Genomic DNA, 20,079 nt, shown 5'->3' with positions numbered 1-20,079 from the left:
AAGGACAGAGAACTGTACTAATCCTACTAGACACCCAAGTAAGCCTCTGCAGCAATACTTTTGACTAATTAACTTCAGCATATAAGTAACACGTGCTTACCATATTGACTTGCATCGAAGCATGTAATTGGGGAACCAAGAACCTCAACAAAGTAACCCATGCTTCTTAGATGCTGATACATGTCCCTGAAGTTTGTGTGGATATGGTCACCATTCCTGAGATAAAAAGAAAACTGTTATAGACATTCAAATTTGGCATGCAGAAACTTGACTTAAATCCTCTAATTACAGATTATTTCCTAGATCCTTTTCTGAAAGGACTTTTTTGTTGTTTAAGGGATAATCTGTGGTTTCCTCCTCTTGCTATTTTGTTCCTGACTAACAGTGATTCCAAGTGCTACAGAGGTAATAAGTACAGTCAAAGCTAGAGACTAAGAATGTCCCTTAAAAAGCACAGTTCTGTATGTTTGCACCACATCACATAGGAACACTGCTGCATTAAAATCAGATATCTTTCACAGGATTTCCTCCTTGCTAAGACTGTAAGAACAGCTTTAACTACTAGCTGGAGAGAGGACACAGGATGACCAGTAATTACTGGAACTCAGGATGGAAGTCCATACCACTTATCCTATCTCCATGTTCCAAACAGCTTTACAAAAGCAAGTCTCATACACTGATCTATTTAATCTACAGTTGTATTTTTTTAATATATTTGGATGCTTTACCTTTCCATCCATGAAACACTATAGGTCAGTCACTCATTTTTTTGCTAAGTGAATGTCAAAGCGGCTAATTAAGTACTCCCCTCAATTCCCTGGGAGAAATAAGGGCATAAAGGAAAAAACTTTACACCAGGAATGCAAAAAAAAACTTCAGCCTAACATTTCAAAAGCTTTTCATTTTAAATGAATCAAAGCCATGGAAAGCAGTAACAAAAATAACTGCAAAAAGAAAAAGCGTGCAGAAGCTAGGAGTTGGGTTGTGGATTTACTAGAGAAGAAAACTCCAGGCCACACTAAATAATGCCAGGGCTCACTGGCACTCAGTAACGTTATTACATATCATTAACATGCAATCAAGAAAGACTGATTTAATAGAACCTAAGATAAATACCAATCTAATGGATCATTCTTCATCCTCAAATTATCCCTGGGGAAGTATCCTGGTGGATAACGGAGATTATGGTATTGATCCCACAGGACTCGCTTACTACGAGGTGGAGTAGGAATAATCTTCACCTTTATTGGAAGTTTCACCGTTGAAGTCTGCTCTGCACCATTCTTAGACTGAAGGACAGAACAAACCACAGTGTAATTATTTTCCCCTGCAGAAAACATTCATCAGCTGTGGATTGTAAGACTGAAAAATGACTGGAAAACTGGAGCTATCTACTGTACTTTTACTCACCAGTACCACCAACTAAGGAGAACAGAAGACTTTTTCCTTAAATTACACTACTATGTTTTCTGCACTTGGCTGCTTTTATTTCCACTCAGAACATAAAATACTTTAAATATGTTATAACTGTCATTTGATTCAACTGTTCAAAATCTTAAAGTCTTCTCAAGAACAGTTAGCTAGGGTTCTGGGAAAAAACGATATTTAAGTTATCTCTTTTTCAAAACAGATTACTCAGAATTCATAATAAATAAATGCAAATCTCAGAGACAGAATTTCTAATTCTAAAACATAATCAATTCAAAGGTTAATCTTTCACTCAGTTAGTTATAAGGATTATTATTTGTACTTTCCAGTGTTTTGGCTGCAATATAATTTATGCTTCACATAACAAGACCAGAGTTGCCACATACAAACAAGGGCTTGCTGTGAAGCAACTTTAATTATTAAAACCACTGTCTGTGTCCCACCTCCCTTCCCCCTCAACTTCCCCACCACCTCCCCCCCTCCTGCCCCTTAAAAAAAAGGCAGAACTAACTTTATTTTCTGCAGGGGATGATACGGTGATCATAACATGACCTTGAGCAATGCCTTCCCAAGATGCTGCTTTCTTTGCTACAGAGATAGAAATTGCCAAATATCCAGACCAAGGCCATAACACAGGGGAATAGGAGAAAGCCACTTCAATGTTATCCCCATTTTGTGGGAGATAGGGTTGCCAGTCTGGCTGTGAAAGAAAGAACACTGAACGTTGGTAAGGCAGTATTTGCAGTCAGAATCATCAAATCTTATTCTGAAGATTATGTCAAATTTGAAAGTGTACATAAAGCCCAAAAGATACGTGCTGTGACAGTGACAACCCAATCATGACAGCCTTAATGGTCCAGAGTATAGACTTCCCAGAGGAAGGACTCTAAGAAGCTCTATGAAAAGCATCCTACATGCACCCAGTTTAACATTTTGGGGTCCTGTGCAAAAAAAATATTGGCAAAGACATGTAATTTCCTTTCTGTAACAAAAAGGGTCACAGGTCTAAGAGACACAGGCTGATTACACTGGCTGCATTACCATCAACTATTTATAAGAGCTTCGATATTCTTAAGAGAAAAGTTTAAATCTAAAACAGACCTCAGGATTCACTGGAAAATGTGGAAATTAAGCTCATTTACACTGGCTAGAACCTTGGGACAGGAGGCTTTCCCAGTACAGGTATCTGTTCTATGTTAAATCTTAAAAAAAAAAAAAAAGAAAAAAAAGAAATTTTCCCCAGTCAATCAAGAAATCCAACATTACTGGCATAAAGCAAAATTTTGCAACAGGCTTTGAGAATTCAACACATTTAGGTCATTTTGACCCAGGTATAGAGTCATGATTTATAACATCAGGATCCTTTTCAGAGATTTCTAATGCTCAGATAAAAGCGATAAGGAACGTCTATCCAGAAGATCTCAAGTGCTAGCAGAGAATACAAAGAAATCTCTAAGTACCTGTCAATCAAATCTGGTTTCATAAAGACAAAACACTACACACTCCTGATACCAGTGCATTGCTGGAAAACCTGCAGATAGCTCACAGAGAGAAATCTAGTCTGGTTGTCTCCTTTAAAACCAAATATTCTGCATCTGCTGTTCTCACCACTAAGAATGCCTATATGTATCTATTTGATTTATTAGCTAATGCAGACCTTTCTAGGAATCTTTTATGAACATAGCCAGGTCTTGGAAGAATGTTTAGTCTCACCTTGTCTACAATTCTCCCAGTGACTCCCATACCATTTAGAATAGTAACATTAACAATGGTTGGCATGCCTCCATAATATATGGGCTGAGAGCAATAAGGCCACATGTAGGGACATTCCGTCAAGTCAATATAGCTTGGACTCAAACTACAGGAAGGATAGAGGAGAAAAAATTAACAAAAGAAAACATCAAACAATCAGAAGTACAAGCCACTACACAAAACTGACATATGAAAAAATTACTTACAAAACATTCCAGTCACAACTACTCTATCAAGTGCTCATCTTGCTCCTCAAATGTGTCCCAAAATCTTCCTCTCCCCCCTACCTTTTTTTTAAGATCTGAGAGTGTTTTGCAGTTGGTTTTTTGTTTGTTTGTTTCCCCTCCAAAGCAAAACAAACTTTTCAGCAGTTAAAATGTTCTTCTAGAAATCTAAAATGTAACTGCTTTTCCATTTTGCATTATGCACAACACCAGAGTCTAAACTGAGCCTAGAAAGGAAAGTAAATTTAGCTCTGAGGCTTCAAGCCCCTACACTGCACTAACATGGGTAGAAAATACAGTGATTTTTCATTGCCTCTCCTTTCACAATTCATGATTATGTAAGATCTATGCAAGTTCACTTTGTTGCATAAGCACAGATTGCTCAACTGTATTACATGCACATCATCTGCTCTCTTAAATATAGCAGATTACAGTGTATTATTGATTGAGGATTAAAATTAACCTGGCCTGTGGTTTATAGCTGTTGAGGATCTGATAAGCTCTCAGAAGATCCAACTTGCCATGTCCTTGTTCAAACATGTTGACTCCAGGAAGCCTACGTGCTGATGCGATAAGTGCCTGCTTCATACTTGCTGGATTCACCATTTCACGCTTCTGAACTGTGCTGAAATGGGAAACAATGGGTCACTTCAGGTGGTCTTCATTCTAATTTCTAGCTAGTCTTGTTTACATTTTGCCTTAAGGCTCTGTTTCATTTGAAGAAAACACAAAACTGTTACTGTGAACAACTTCTACTTGATTTCTCCCTGCAACAGCTGAAGATGAAAAAAGGAGTGACAATTTTGTTACACTTCTCTTGAAAGCCAGTGTTGTACTTTTCTCCACAAAGCATGCCCCATGACCAGTAGTCACTAACAGGGTAATATTTTTATACAGTAAGTAAGATTCAGAAAATTCAAGACCTTGTAACATGCTGCGATCTTTTGCTGCATAGCTCATTTGAGGTAGGGAGGGTAGCTTTGCTGTCCAATGAAAACTGCACAATTTTACAGAGAAATATGATCATTTCAGATTTCAGACAGATTTTTTTCAAGTAAAATTTCAGAGCCTTAAGTAGCAACAGTGACAAACACAAAGCAGAAACTTGTAACTCCTACTTTCCTTTCAAACTCTTCCGTGTGCATAAGTGAGTTACACAACTGGATAATAACCATAAAAGCTCTACATACGATAATAAAGGTATTCATACAGTTATCTACTACAGGTGCCTACTTTGAGCAGCTGTTCTTCTACAAGTGACAAAAGAAATTAAATATCATTAAACATTTAAAAAATTATTTAGAACAATGTTCTCCCTGGCAATATTTTCAAATATCTAATTATTCAAAATAGTCCTCATGTTTTTTCCCAAGAAAGTTAGAGCCAGTCAGACATGGTAATGTCTTGGGTAGAAGAACACCAATTCCATCCCTTGAGTTTGTTTTCCTACATGCAAATGCAACTCGTTTTAATTTGGTGGGTCTTCTTAAGGTTTTTTGTGGCCCTGCTGCATCCATACCTTCTAAGGAGCTGTTATTAGAGGCTTACCTTACTAATAACGTGACAGCACCCGCCACTACAGGAGATGCCACACTTGTACCAGAAAGAGAGCGGCATCCACCCTTCATACCAGAACCTCTCACTCCAGAGCCATAGGTAACAATATCAGGCTTCACTCTACCATAACCTCCAGGCAGCTCCTGTAAAAGAAAATGGATGAATAACTGGCCTGATACATAATGAACACTGGCTGTTTCATTTGAGTATTTAAACTAACTAATGCAAACAATTCAGAAGTAAAATGATCAACTAAATCAGCTAGGGTTCTGCATCACAGAACGTCAAGTAATACCTAAAAAAGGACTCAAACCATTTACAGCAACTCCTCAGCATATCGACCCAGGAAAGGTTATGTCAACAAACACTCTACTATCTAAGTTAAGTATGAAACTACTGACAAAACAATAACCCCTCTGCTATTGGCTAATGAAAAGCAGCACAAAGAAAAAATAAAAAAATCAGTCTTCAATCAAGATCACAATGCAACCTCATATGAAATTGTATGTACATGAACTTCAGTTCAGTAGTCAACTGCAAACTCAAAGGATATCAAATAGGCATAGCATTACATATAGCATCTGGAAAGGTTAAGAGTTTTCTATTAAATGAAGGAGAACAGCAGAGATCTGCCAATACAGGGCACTGTAATTTGAACAATATTAGGCATTTTACAAATATATCAAGAATGTCAAAGGTGGTCAACTTTAATGATGAATGATGAGTTTCTTGTTTCAGGTCTTTGACCAATATCTTACAGTTCTGATATCCTATAAAAATTTTTGTCACTGTTTACAATACAAACAGCAGCTGCAAAAGATTACCTCTCTGAAAAAGGCTCCCTTTTTAAAATCTTTATTCTAGCTACAAATATGTGGCTGGCCAATGTTCAAGCATCTTACCCAAGTGGTCATTCCCCTAGATGAAAAGCGAGCTATATTATCTTCAAAGTCAATGCCACCTACTCCAATCACATCCATCTGGTCAGCAGGGTTATTGAGAGTCCTACAAGTTGGGAGTTCACAAGACAACAATGACAAAAAAAATGAAGAACATTAAAGCCATAAATTTATACTGAAAACAGAAACATTATCATCAATTTTTTGTCAGCCATTCTTTCAGAGAAACAAATTTTGGTCCTGCCTGACACTGTTGTGTCCAATGACTAAAAGCAACTCTTCAAGCACTTAGTAACTCCAGAACTTACACTACCAAACCGCTTTTCTTCAGACATGACAAAATCTGATTTTAGGAACTTATTTCAGAAATCCACCACAAAGCATTCTGGCTTGAGCATTCCACGTTCTTTAAGCTTTATGTGTACTCAGTGATGTCTGCTCACACTAGTGGAGCAGTATCAGCCAAAGTTCTGTCATTCCTTTCCTAAATTTTCACTGCCTGAATAAAAAATAGTCACCTAATTCAAAAATCTATTCTAAGGTAAATGATGAGACAGAGGAGGATGCCCAACTCAGCTTAACTTACTATAAACAAATTACATCAAAAAGAAGAAATTACCCTCCAGTCCAAGCACTACTACTTTCAAAAGCATAAAACATCATACTCAATTTTCTTTAAGGTGATCTCTGAAACTTACCCATATAAAGGGCCATCATTGCCAATAGCAGAGACCATGATCACATTGTTAGCTGTCAGTTCCCATACCTACAAAAAGTAACGTTTTTAATAATGTTCTGCTGCCAAAGAAAGGACTTTGAGAACAAACACAAACTTCATGGGGCATGATGTAAGCAACCAATTAGTCTCCCTTTCTTACCGAGTATTAATGAAACAAATACACCTCACTGGCATATATATAGTACTATGTCCCAACAGTTCTTAACATTACATGATCAATAATGGCCCTCACAGCTTCACTGCTTAACTTTACTTATTCAGACTGCATCAAAGGATGCTTTCTAATTGCCTGTAAGAACACACTTCAGAGGCACAAACTACGAGCCCCCTGCAAAAATTACTCAGGGTAAGTACTGAAGTCACTGTCAAATTAAATTCCAATACAGCTTTTCATTAAAAAACTGAAGAATTTATATGCTTCAGCACCATTATGACCTTTTTCAAAGAAAGATTTTGTCCTTTTAACATAATTCACTTGCTGATTTTAAGTACATATCAACAATTCAGGGAACCATATAGTAATGATAAATACCTAATTCCATCTTAACCTGAAACAAATCTCTAATTACAAAGCTAAATTGACTACCTGTGCTTTTAACTTATTTGTTCTTAACAATTTGCTGCTAAATCAATTTTTACTGTGAGATAAATTAATTACATGGAGAACTGAAAAAGCAGGGCCGGATTTCAGTTAAGTTTCTTCCACTAAAGGTCCAGTTAGTGGCTCGCTTGTCAGTCACGCTTCCTGGCAGTATCTAAAGCATTTTGCAAGGGCATGTTTCTGCAGCAATGTGAATACTTGTTTGTGTTGATTTCTTTTTTACCTATTCCCTAAAAGCCTATAAACCTGTACAGAATTTCTCTCATGTACATGTCACTCTTCAAGACTGATTGCAGAGCAAGAACTTAATAGGAGTGGTGGTAAACAAGCAGCTCTGCAAGTCCAGGGATACAAACAACACGGCCATGGAAGCTTCTTCCTCATACCAACCTTGTCAACGAATGGATGATCCATGAAGTCTGGTCCACCAATACTTAGATTCAACACATCTATCTTCTTCAAAATTGCATAATTAAAGGCATCCAGAAACCAAGATGTATATGAGACCTACGTAAGAAAGAAGAAAATAGAAACTATCATTGGCAAATTTAGCTATTCCATGACAGCACAGGCTTGAGAGAGAGGTGAAACAACACAAAAATAAAGCACAAACAAACACTTGTCTCCTAGCATTTATGGTGCTTAGTATAGTCATGAGACTGTTTTAACACTATACAGATGAGACTTCCACACATAATTTCTGAAGAATACAGGATTTTGAAACTCTGAGAAATCTGGTAGTAACCTTATTTTAAATAAAAAGTAACAGCACATATATTGCATATATCACACGTATAAAAGACATCACTATTTACAAGCACAGCACTCTCCAAGAAAAGGATTTAAACAGCATTTATCTTGACATAAATTAAAACACCTTTATAACAGCTACCTGGTTATTGGTGAACACTCTAAAAATGTGCAGTTCTGCATTTGGAGCAAACCCCTGGCATTCTCTCATGCTAGCTATCACACCTGCTACAAAAGTTCCATGGCCTAAACCTGTCAAACAGAAGGAAACAAAATGAGATGTTAGAAGCCAAACCATTTCATTTTTACTCATTTTCATTGTTAAGCAACACCTATAATAAAATCAATCCAACAGACTTAGAACAAACTGCAAACACTTGGCTGAATCCCCATCTTACTGAAACAAATTTTAGTACTGATTGTAGAGAGGCCTGAACTTCCAGCAATATTTAGCCAGACAACCAGCTGATGAAACTCAGAGTGACACACTCTCTCCTAATTGCTACCAATGACATCAAGACTCATGCAAGGCAATAAAGAGAGAAAAAGATAATTCTGGCAAATGAAAGATTCAAGGCCAATGCAGGTTTATGGAAACTTAAAAAAACTTTTTGTTATCTAGCCTCTGCAACAATCACACTCTGTTAAGGGTGAAGAAAGCATATTCTTTACTCTCCTCAAAAAATAACATGCCTTTTGCTTTATGATACTGCCTCTGCTATATTTATGTGCTCAAAATTTGCCTGCCCATAACCATGCAGGCACAGTACTACCAGAACGTACAAACAAAATAATGCAATCACAACCACAATGCAAAGAAACACCATGTGTGATGTAACTATGGAGATACACTAAAGGCCAAGCAAGATATGCATATACAGGGAACTTAAATGCATTAAATTGCTAGCTTACTCACTGACCAAGACTATATGAAATTAATAATCTGTGAAAGCATATGGTCAAGTTACAGTTGACACATGAAAAACAAATGCAAATATACTGTAGAAAATAATTTTTTAACGTTGACTGGCATAGGTCAGCACAGCACTTGTTGATGAGAACTAATGTTGACAAGAAATAATGTTACAGAAAGCTCCCAACACTCAAATTAGCTTAGGAGTGCACAGTAAAGAAAGAAAATACTCTCCCTCCTAAGCGTGGAAACACGTACACGTTGTGAAACTGCAAAATGCATGTTTTCTTCCTCTTACGTTCTTCAAAAGCTACAATGAGATGCCGAAAATGATTCAAGGGAGACACAAACAACATCCTCCTACAGTCATTACATTATTTGTTGAATTTGATAAAGAGTACAAAACGTCCCTGATACTGCAAAATTTAGCTTAAAATCTCAAGATACACAGCTTCAATAAATGTTAGCAGATGTGCTGCCACCCCATCAGCAACAGTGGTTTTACAGTATGAAACAGCACACTGTGAGGAACTCTCTCACAGTAACTCACCATCATCCAAGGTTCTCTCATTAGTCCAGTTTGTTCTTTCCTTTACATTTTTGAAATGCGGATGTTTCTCACTCAATCCAGTGTCAAACACTGCTACTCTTACACCAGCACCTATGACAATAAATGATTGATTTTTCTATTCAGCTTCATAAATAATGTGTTCAGTCAAGCCAATGAAAACTTTTATGTTCAATGTACTATATACTTTGCAAATTTACTAACGTGAATCTAAAGCAAACTTCCTGCTCCATTTCAGAAAGTCAACCAAAGATCCTAAACAGAACAACTTCCTCTTGAGAACAGCATGCACACACACTCCAGAGCCCTCAAAACAAAGTATTGCTCAACCTTTACAGAACTAACATCCAATGAGATTAGTACATGTAAGCCAAGTAGTGTTTCCTTATGCTTTGCTTGTTTCTCAGAGGTAATTATTCTAAGCCAACAAAACACAGCATACCTGTGTAACCCATCTGCCAGAGGACATCCGCCTGCAAAGTCTGAGCAACTTGGCGAGGGATAGCCCGCAACAAACGCCTGCTTGAATGCCGACCCGTTGCATGCCAGAAGCCAGAACCTAGAGAAAGACTTGCTCTTCTCAAGGGACGAGACGACTGCCACTTTTGAGTCCATCTGGTTTCATTGCAGTGCAACATAGGATCAGCTACATGCAGTTAACATTGAGGAAAAAAAAAAACAGTATGAGGAAAAGCACAAAAGATTTTTATGCAAGTATCCACATCATAACTGTCACAGAAAAAAAAAATAGACATTTTTTCCGGATATAGTAATGTCTTCAATAACAGTGAAAGCTTCAATTTTTCCTACTACAGTGGCCAATAAACTCTTGTTAACCGACTACTGCAGAAGAAATGTCTCTACACTGTAGAGGGATTCATCACCACACTTCTAGAAAGGTATAGCAAGACCTTGATAATTTCAAAGGCAAAGGAATGGATTATTCTAAGTTAAAGAAAAACTGCAGGGTGCTTTTCATTTGTGTAACACTAAGCTAGTCTTAACTTTTCCAAAGCAGATCTCATGCAAACACCTAAAAATGACTTACGGTCTGAATATTTGAGTGATCGGAAGACCTTCCGCTGAGGAGTTACTCGCTTTATGTTTGGATGATCTTCCAGCGTCATTACGCCATCCTTCTGTTTCTCATTGATCTGTATCACTTCAAAATCACTCGGATAGTTGCTGGCTGGGTTGTTGCGAGGAACAATCCTCCAGTTCTCAATATCACTGCTTTTTAGTGCACTTGAAATAAACTTACTTCTAGCTTTAGCTGTGAAGTATCCATTAAAAGCCACAATATACTCTGGAACAAGAGCACAGTTTATAAGAACTGATGTTTAAAGTAACTTAGTCATGCACTCAAGTCACTGAATATTTCTTTTTCTTTATACGGAGTAAAAAATCACAATTTGAGGCACTTTTTTGCTTTTTGCTTTACAGGTCTGAAATTTATTTCTGTACCACATAAAGTTGTTGCATGGTGAAGTGCTTAAAATCTGATAAAGGTCTGTGAAATAAAGGCAGAACTGTAACAGCATAGAAAGGTGAAACTACAGGGGTGAGCAGGAAAGAGGGAACAAAATATTGAGTTTCAGGGAAATTACAGACAACACAGATGGTCCCATGAGTCCAGCCCTCAAACTGGATTAGGAACTTGTGGGCAGACTGGAGACCCAGCACACACTGCCATAAGCACCTCAACAAGCCCCCTGCTTAACTCATGGACAACAAGCCATTACTGACATCTTGTGTGTAAATCCTTAGGTACACACACAGCTCCACTATGGAAACAGTACCATGACAAACTGAAGACAACTTAGACAATGACTTCTGATATAGTCAAATTAGTTTGTTACATGAAATTAGTTTCAAATACAGCAGAGACGTTGTCAAAAAATGGCATCTGTGCATTCTGTAAGAAATATAAATGTAAGTGCTGATTTTCCTCCACAATACTTAGCCATTTATGCACCATACCTACATTACATTCATCCCACACTTCCGAACACACACAGCTGCCACACCACTACAGATTGCACTCTACACAATAGTATCTATTTTTAATTCTACTCTTCATCAGCTAGCTCTGTTCAGCACTGCAGATCACATCCAATTCGGCACCAACTGCATTTGCTCCTCTCCACAGTTATCCTTTGCTGTTTCAGGAGCAATACCAGCCTTAGCTCACCTTTCATTTGCTTTCTCTGCACTTACTTTGCCACTTTTCCACAAACATATTATTGCTTTCAAACATTTTTAATGAAAAAATAAAACCCAAAAACACACATACTACCTTGCCCTTCTCACTCCTCTGCGTGGGTAAAAACAAAAAGCTACTAAAATACACCTAAGTGACCATGCTGGCTCACCTGAACCTCCACATCCTATTGTCACTTTTAACATACTCCTTGCTACCCCCTTTCGCCCTTTTCTTGTCCTTCAAATTTCGCATCCAGTTAACCCATGAACCTTCATAAAATTCTTTCTCAATTTGAATGCAGATAATTTAGAAGGTCTATCTGTGCCTCTGAATATTATGACTGCACAAACACCATGATTCATAAACAAGCACTTGAATATCACATGGATTTATTTTTACCGCTCAACTCTATTACCATGCTCCACGACTGTTGAAGTGAATTCCACTTTCAAAGTCAGGTGAGAACATCCAGGACATATGTGAGACTCATGAGAGGAATTTCCTAGTCTGGTACTGAAGTGTTTTTTGCCACAGAGTAAAATAACAACCAGAACAAACCAAATTTTTGCAAACTTCATGGTCATAGAAGAAAATGGTTTCATTTCAAGAATTCCATATATTCAATTCACACTTTTCTTCTTTATAAACTAGTTCATTTTTTTTTAGTGAATGCTGATTTCACTGTGCCGTCCAACTGGATATTCTTAAAGCTGTGTCCAAAGCAAGTACAGATTTCATTGTCTTTTGAGGTAAAGCCTAATAAACAGGCTCATTTCTTTCTACGTTTCTTCTCCATTTTGTATTAAATGATTCAGTCACTCATGATATGGTAGCTGAGTCCTGTACTCCATTTCAGATAGCAAAGTTAACTCCCTAGAAAAATCAGCAAAGTTGTTTGCGAGCTGACCTGCAAGGCAACACAGCAAATAGTTAGATCCATGTTTATTTAAACATATAGCCTGAAAAAGTATAAAAGACAGATTCCTTCAGCAGTTAGCATTAGAAATAATGAAGTTGTTCATGTGTTTCATTTAGTAACTTTACAAGAACACTACAGTTTCTTCCTCGTTCATACCAGGCACCTGTGAGATTCTCAGGTATTAACTTGGCAATAGAGCAGATAACAATGACAACTGAACTCCCATGCCCTTCACATAAGCATAGTAAAAAGAACAAACCACTATGCCAGGCCCATTGCAAAGAAAACATATAAAAGCAAAATGAAGTATGACAGAAAGCCACCATGGGTACTTCAAGAAGCATGGTGGTGGGCTGCTCTTCTCCAATCATTAACATGGATTATGGAGATAATGCCCTGGTATGTAATTTGACACAAGGAGAATCTATTTCTGTGGCTAGCAAGGACAAGAAATACCACTACGGAAAGTTAATTTTTAGTTCCTACGCTTGAAGGTGATCATCGTTACGAAAAGAGGCTTTCAGGCTTTCCCGAGCAGGAACGCGGGTTACCATAACACGGGTTACAAAAAACACGGGCAGGGTTTGAAATGTAACAGCGTGAGTTAAAGAACAACGTGGAAAATGTTTTTCACACGGAGCGGCAGCTTCTTCCTCTTGTGTTCCAAGGTGGAGTTCAAGAAACACTGCCATGCAATCTTAACGCAGAACCAGCAACAGTGCACAAGCTGTGAGAAGATGAGGGAAGAACCCTTCTGCCCGAGCTGCCCCATACTCTCGCTGGCCGCGGTGCCCGGCGCGAGAGACCACATCGCAAGTCCCTGCCGCTACCAGGGCTGTTATCGCCTCACCGGGCACGAAACGGCGCCGGAGCCGCTCCCGCTCCCGTTCCCGTTCCCGTTCCCGCTCCCGCTCCCGCTCCCGCTCCCGCTCCCGCTCCCCTCCCGCCACGCTCACCGTGCCGCTGCCGCCCCCGGCCCCGCCGCCGCCATTTTGTGCAATGTTTACCACAGTCCTCTCGCGAGAAGCGCAGCGCTACGTGAGGGCCGCGCGCATGCGCACTGCGCCGCTGGCTGTGCGAGGGTGGTGGGTGGGGTTTGTATAGGTGTCTTGTTTTCTACCGAAAGGGGAAAAATTTGTGTCCTTCTGCGTGCTGAAAATAAATATAAAATCAAAGCATTGTTTGTTGTCACGTTTGAGCACATGAACGAATAGGGATTAACGGCTGTGAGGAAATTTTAGGATATCCTGTTTGTGACAATGCAAGCCCCGCGAGGAATACAGCTTCATAACGGTATTTTTGTCATAGGTAAAAAATCATGTATTTTTCACTCTCCCTTCTTTATGTCCCATTTTCAAATACACGTAAGTCATTGCAGATGTATTACATGCTGCTAACAACATACAGTTGAAAGAAACAGCTGAAAACGGGGTCAGTTGCAACAGAATGAGGCCCTGCCTGGAGTCCTCTTCCATTTGAGCCTGCTCCCTACACCCTCCTTCCCCCAAAAAGCTGAGTACTGGGCTGCAGGAATGCACTACGAAAAGTGATAAAGAATCACACAACCATTAAGACTGGAAAAGACCCCTCAGATCCACAGGTCCAACCCCAGCCCATTCTCACCATGCACACTGCACATGTCCCTCAGTGCCACATCCCCGTGGCTCTGGGACACCTCCAGGCATGCTGACTCTCCCACCTCCCTGAGCACCCATGCCAGTGCCTCACTCTATTTTAGAGAATAAATTGTTACTAATAGCCAACCTGACCCTCCCCTGGGTCCATACTGTCCGATAATGTCAGAGGCAGATGATGGTTGTATGGCAGTAGAGGTTGAACCTTCCCACCAATATCCCATTACATGTTGTTGTTGCCATGTGACAGATGATAGCAGAGGGGCAGTCTGACAGAATGGTGTCTGACATGGATGTGTGGATGAGGCAGAGGAACGCAACAGAATTCCTCCACATGAAAAAAAAAAAAAGCACCAACATTCACTGATGATTGCTGAATGTTTCTGGCAACCAAACACTGTATGCAACACAGTGAGAGGTAGGGCAGTGCATTTCAGCAGTAGACACCTCCACTAGTGTAGGTGTTAAAAGCACAGCATGCAGGCTCTTGTTCATTGATGGAAAACATAGACAGCTAATGATAGCACCTATGAAAAAAGGGTTTTTTTTTTTGTGTGTGTATGTGTGTGGTTCATAGGTTCATAGGTACATTAGGTAGGAAAGGACCTACAAGATCATCTAGTCCAACCATCCTCCTAACACCATCCCTACCCACTGAACTACTAAATCAAATCCCTTAGCACCTCATCTAAACGCTTCTTGAACAGCACTAGGGATGGTGCCTCAACCTGACAGGAGCTCTGTCCTAGAGACATAGTGCTGTGCATAAAATACTGCATAGTTGTTTTCATCATTTTGATATTTCGGTGTAACATCATAGAAGCAGTACTAATGATTATCTAAAATACAGAAAGAATGTTCTGAATCTGAAGTCACATCTTGTTCCAGGTAGCAAATATGTTCAAAGAAAGGACAGCTGTGAAATTTAGACTCCACAAGAAATACAAACAGTGTGATACCAGTTCACATCTAGTAAATATATATGTGTGCATATTTTTAATATAAATAAAAACAATCATACAGCATCAAGACTTCAGTAACTTCTTTTTAATTGTCGTATGAAACCAACCATTGTTCTTAGAACACTATTTCTTTGTTATTTTTCTTTAGTTAATGTATTTTTACAATCTGTTTCACTTCTTCAGCTACGCTTCAGATTGCTGAAGGAATATTTAAAGTGCAATGAAGAGCATTCATTTAGATAAGAAAGAATAAAAAGTTATCTTCAAACTCCTTTGCAGTTCTGTAAGACTTTTTCTGTCACTCTCCAAATTAGTATGACTTTATGATACATCTTTTGATAAAGCAACAATATTTGCACTTAAAACATACAATTAACTACCATGAAAAGAAGACTCTCATAAACTGCATATTATTTGACTAGGACTGTCTTGTTAAAACAAGATGATTTGTTTTGGGCCCATTATTACCAGAGCTGGAGAATTCCCAAATTATGTTAACATTACAAATCAAAATTACATAGAACTATGCAAAAGACAGTCATTTACTATTAAAGTTATATCTGCTCCTGCCCGATTACCTTAAAGACAAAATAAACTGAGATTGACATATGCAAGATCAACTCTTTGTCCTGGAACAATGCAGACAAGGATCTACTTAGCACAAAGATGCAGGATCAAGACTTCTAAGGTCTAGGTTACAAGTAATACTAGTTACACTGTTTAGCAAGATATGGATAAATTACAGTAAATCTAGGATTCACTTGACAGTTTTGTAGCACTCTGATCAGATTCTAGTACTCACTTATTCTTAACATCTGGATATTTCACTTTCTGTGTTAAAGCTTCCTTGCGTATAATTCTGCAGAAGTACTGTGCAAACCATGCCCAGATCCATTCAGGTAGACGTTCACCCAATGTGAACTGTGGAGAAGCACAGGATGACAAGGGAAGAGAGAAAGAAGAAAGGAAGAGGCAGATTAAGATATATTCCCATAAATAAATAGTACCTCAAACCACCACTGAACAACAATACCTCTTCAAACACAAGCAACTAAAACTTTTAAGTGGTTGAATGTAAGGTTATTTAGCCATTGTGGAAGGAGTGTGTTCACACAGTCGTGTATGGAGTTTGCACAACAGTCAGGTTCTGCAAATAAATAATGAAGTGCTTTGTTCAATAGCAATACTGCCTGCTTTCTTTAATTCAAAAATCTTGCCTGAATCCTTCCTGTTTCTTGTCTTTACTTTGGAGTAATCCACATTTATATGCCTTCTGGCTCTATCAACTAAGTAGTGTCATAAAACAGGGTCAGAGCCCACCATCTTCCTTAAAATTCTAGCATATGCTAGAACTGCTTCCATGTAGCTAAGGTTAAGAATATGCATTTTTTCCTGCATTACTGCATTTTTCTTGCCTACTCCAAAGTAGAAATACACCCAATAAACTGAGTAAGAAGCTAGTTTTGTCTGTAGTGGATCCAACTCCTAACTGTATTCTAATTCTGAAAACAATCATAGCAGAGTATATATTCTTTTAAGTGGAATGAGTGAGATAACTGCACAATGCCTTTAGGTCCTATGGTATGTGCTGTACTTTTCCAGAACATTTACATAGTTTCATTCAGACTCCTAAGGAATGAAACATCTTATTTTTTTTCCTGACAAACATTAAGTAGTTTGATTAATTCCTTTACCTCTATTGAATGCTTCCAGTAACCAGGAGTCCTTTTGGATAACCCAAGGGTAGAAACAGCGTGACTTGCATACTCCTCAGCAGAAGGAAAAAAGAAAGATCTCTTTGATGTAACACTACTGCATGATACCATTTTTGTAGCAATTACAAATGGGGTTAAACTCTGGACAAAAATTCCTTTTGAAGCATATTCATAATACAGTGCTCTGCTGAAATAGTCCAAGTAGGCCTAGAAAAACAAAAGCAGAAAAAGATATTCAGTTCTTTTGTTTGTTTGTTTTTACAATGAAGTCCCAGTGCAGTTTTAATATAACTACAGAAAAGCTGTAGCATACTTGAAACATGAAAAGCACTAGCCTGATATCTGGGAGTCAGAATGAGAAATCAGCTTGGCCCAGTCTCATTCAGAGAACAACACTGATGGCATGCTGAAGCTAGGGCCGTGCTGCACAGCCATTTCTCAGAGAAAACAATGTAGTGCTTGTGAGTGAAGGGGTTTCTGCTCCCAAATGGTCTTTAAAAAGCACTGTCCCCAACTCATTGTTGGAAAAATATATTCTACAAGTGCTCTTACACCTACTTTAGGAAAACAACCAATAACAGAACCAAGCAAATAAACCACTACAAACAACCAGGGCTGTTCATGCACAAGGAACCTTAGAGTGCTAGAGCAGCTTGTACCCTTTTCAGTGCATACGTATCTGTTCATTGACCACACTTTAAACTGGTTTGGTGATCTAGTGTCTAGATTAATGCTAGCTATAATAAGAAATTTCAGTAGTCTTCTTGTTTTTGTTCTTTTCCATTCAGCTCAGGTCTACATACAATTAGCAAAACCAAGGTACATATGTTCTGCAACAGAGAGATAGGAATCTTAAGCCAGTTTCTATCCTGAAAAAAATCTGCAAGGAGTCACTTTCAAGTACTTCCTTCTGCCCAGAGTAAAACCACCTACATTCCAAGCAAGACTTGGAACAAGGCTGTTTAAGGGTTGGGCTCCAGCAGAGGGTAGCAACCATCTGCCCAAAGAAATAACCACTGCGTTAAGACAGCTGGACCTGGAAGAGATCTTTCCACTCTCTCATTTGCTTCTGTGGATTAAGTAGCAAATTATCCTGCCTAAGTCTGCATCCTTATGCACATTCACAAATTGAGCATCACCTCGCTGTCCCATCCTATTAGCTGGCTCTCCTGAGGAAGAATAATTGTGTGGAAGTTCCTGTTCATTCCTCCCCAGATATTGGACAGAGAATACCATAAGAAGCCTTCTGCTCCATCCAGCTGCTTGTTATTAGCTGAAGCATTATGGTGGGTTTTTGGTTGGTTGGTTTTGTTTGTTTGTTTGTTGTGGATTTGGTTTTCTTTGTTTGTTTGTTTTCCATAGCTCTTGTTGCAGTGGTGGCTAGTGCACAAGTATAATCCCTCTTGCTACCAAATAATCAGTCTGCAAGCACATGGAGATATCTCTGCACAATTAAGCTACAGAAGAGAGAAGAAATTCCTCAGCCTTTCATTGGGTCACAGAATTGCCACTAGTCTCATACATTCCTCCAGAGTAGACGACATTTCTCCTAGAAGTACTATTACGCTGAAGTTCACACTTAATCCACATAGCAGACTTTGATTCAAAGCACATTACTGGTAAGGGAAAGTTTACAACATAATATATGATATGTGAAAAAAACACTGAGAAATCTTTCAAGAGTTTTGATATCCTTTTCTAAATGTGCTTCAAGAAAAGAAACGCACAGCCTACAGTGTTTTTACACTTCGGTGCATACCATTAGCACATCACACCCCGACTTACTTTAGAGGCTCCATAGATTGTAAGCATCGGTGTTGGCTGACAACAGGAAGCAGATGAGACATTCACAATTGCACCTTTCTTCTTCTCTACCATGCCTGGCAACACGATATGCACCATCATGTTAGCAGAAGCAATATTTATGTTGATCATGTCCCACAGCATATCCTCAGATAGGTTAGTAAAATAGTCTGGGTAGGTATAAAACAGTCCTACATTATTCACCAAAATCCCAATTTCTCTATTTTTCAGGCCCTCCTTAATGGCTTGGTAAGCCTCACGCCCCTTACTGAAGTCAGCTACTATGAAATCTGTTTCCACTTTATACGTTTCAGATATGCTTCTAGATACAGCTTCCAGCTTCTCTTTGCTTCGGCTGATTAAGATGATATTAACACCACGCTTGGCCAGTTCCTCAGCATAAGCCTTCCCAATACCATCCGTGCTACCTGTAATTAATAGAAAAAGAAAGTATCGGGTAAAAGTCAAAAACAGTCCAGCCTTCTGTTTCAACAGTGCTTTTCATTGGAGCTTTATTCCCCTCTCTGAAGATGGCATGGCACTGATTGTGCTGATCTCAAAACCACAACACCAAAGATAATCATGTCAGCAGCAACCTTCTGCAATCCCACATCAATACAGGTTTCATACCGTCTATGACAACAGAAAAGAGCTTATCAGAAGGAGAGGATGTCAGGTGTGCAACTTAAACCTTGTTGAAAAGTTGAGCAAGGTAGCATGTGAAACTCTCATAGCAAAAATAGTAGGTTGTATCTCTGTCAGCCAGGCCTGCCTGTCAGCTCCATGGTTGCTTACAGATCCTCATGCTCAGGACATACCTTGCAATTTCTGAGAAATGTTGGTCTGGGATTCTTTCCCAGTCAGCACACTGAGTTCACCTGTCTCCCAGGGAACTGCATTCACTAAGGTGCTGAACAAGCATCACTACTCAGGCAAATTAACTTGTTTTCACCACGTGGCTGTGACCTAACTTAATACAGACCCTAGCTTGTGACATACAGCTCATCTAGCAAATCACACAAACATAAGCAAATATACAGTTCAATTCCTTACCAGTGACCACCGCCCATCTTCCATACCGCTTGACAATATCAATTTCACCAACCAGCTTTGGAATAGCATGCAGCCTGAGCATGCTGTAAGCGTCAAACACAAGAGTCACACATTTTCTGACTGTGTACCAAGCTCCAACTATAGCCAGGGCCTCAACGTAGAAACTGCAGGAACGACTGATCTCTCTGTACAGCAGGTTGAAGCGATCCACTGCAGCCATGGTGATCAGAAGTCTTCAAGGAAAAAGACACAGGCAATTATAATCTCTCCAACCTTTACAAACCTCTGAGATTTAGCAGTTTCGATTGTGCTACACCTGGGAGTGGCAACTGGAAAAGTTTTCACTGCATTCTCAGCAA

The 20,079-nt window shown here is 39.0% G+C and overlaps 2 protein-coding genes across 4 annotated transcripts in view; both read right to left on the bottom strand.

Annotated features, from left to right (window-relative positions):
• The window catches only part of MBTPS1 (membrane bound transcription factor peptidase, site 1), a 23,632-nt gene extending 11,111 nt beyond the window's left edge, over positions 1 to 12,521 (bottom strand). Inside the window, exons 1-14 of one of the 2 annotated variants that reach the window (XM_065733488.1) lie at positions 12,050 to 12,521; positions 10,480 to 10,737; positions 9,874 to 10,077; positions 9,414 to 9,524; positions 8,093 to 8,202; positions 7,591 to 7,707; positions 6,559 to 6,626; positions 5,864 to 5,966; positions 4,953 to 5,104; positions 3,868 to 4,029; positions 3,142 to 3,286; positions 1,940 to 2,128; positions 1,117 to 1,289; positions 101 to 216 (exon numbers count right to left, since the gene is read on the bottom strand). In XM_065733488.1, the coding sequence (XP_065589560.1) occupies positions 101 to 216; positions 1,117 to 1,289; positions 1,940 to 2,128; positions 3,142 to 3,286; positions 3,868 to 4,029; positions 4,953 to 5,104; positions 5,864 to 5,966; positions 6,559 to 6,626; positions 7,591 to 7,707; positions 8,093 to 8,202; positions 9,414 to 9,524; positions 9,874 to 10,077; positions 10,480 to 10,737; positions 12,050 to 12,236 (2,095 nt within the window). In that variant the 5' untranslated portion in view covers positions 12,237 to 12,521. The remainder of the gene's footprint in view (positions 1 to 100; positions 217 to 1,116; positions 1,290 to 1,939; positions 2,129 to 3,141; positions 3,287 to 3,867; positions 4,030 to 4,952; positions 5,105 to 5,863; positions 5,967 to 6,558; positions 6,627 to 7,590; positions 7,708 to 8,092; positions 8,203 to 9,413; positions 9,525 to 9,873; positions 10,078 to 10,479; positions 10,738 to 12,049) is intronic. The other variant, XM_065733487.1, reaches the window with a different exon arrangement.
• On the bottom strand, positions 12,450 to 20,079 carry LOC136046756 (hydroxysteroid dehydrogenase-like protein 1). Of its 2 annotated transcripts, XM_065733490.1 has the most exons (5): positions 19,721 to 19,949; positions 18,650 to 19,095; positions 16,844 to 17,071; positions 16,061 to 16,070; positions 12,450 to 12,541 (listed from the first exon to the last, which is right to left on the bottom strand). In XM_065733490.1, the coding sequence occupies exons 1-5, from the start codon at positions 19,938 to 19,940 to the stop codon at positions 12,450 to 12,452; spliced, it is 996 nt and encodes a 331-aa protein (XP_065589562.1). In that variant the 5' UTR covers positions 19,941 to 19,949. The 2 variants fall into 2 exon arrangements, with proteins under 2 accessions (XP_065589562.1, XP_065589561.1); XM_065733489.1 differs by lacking the exon at positions 12,450 to 12,541 and having other exon boundaries at positions 15,170 to 16,070; positions 19,721 to 20,079.

The sequence above is a fragment of the Cyrtonyx montezumae genome, unplaced genomic scaffold, assembly GCF_038088225.1.
Source record: "Cyrtonyx montezumae isolate F1298 unplaced genomic scaffold, pur_monq_1.0 scaffold_17, whole genome shotgun sequence".
NCBI lineage: Eukaryota > Metazoa > Chordata > Aves > Galliformes > Odontophoridae > Cyrtonyx > Cyrtonyx montezumae.
The sequence above is the reverse complement of the archived record's forward strand: the minus strand, read 5'-3'. Positions and strand labels throughout refer to the sequence as shown.

Excerpts from the sequence above, each read along its gene's own strand:
- LOC136046756 (XM_065733489.1), bottom strand. The coding sequence starts at position 19,940 with ATGGCTGCAGTGGATCGCTTCAACCTGCTGTACAGAGAGATCAGTCGT. Across the intron at positions 17,072-18,649 it reads CAATCTATGGAGCCTCTAAA|GCCTACTTGGACTATTTCAG; the intron begins GTAAGTCGGGGT and ends TTGTTTTTCTAG. Across the intron at positions 16,071-16,843 it reads ACTGGAAGCATTCAATAGAG|TTCACATTGGGTGAACGTCT; the intron begins GTAAAGGAATTA and ends GCTTCTCCACAG.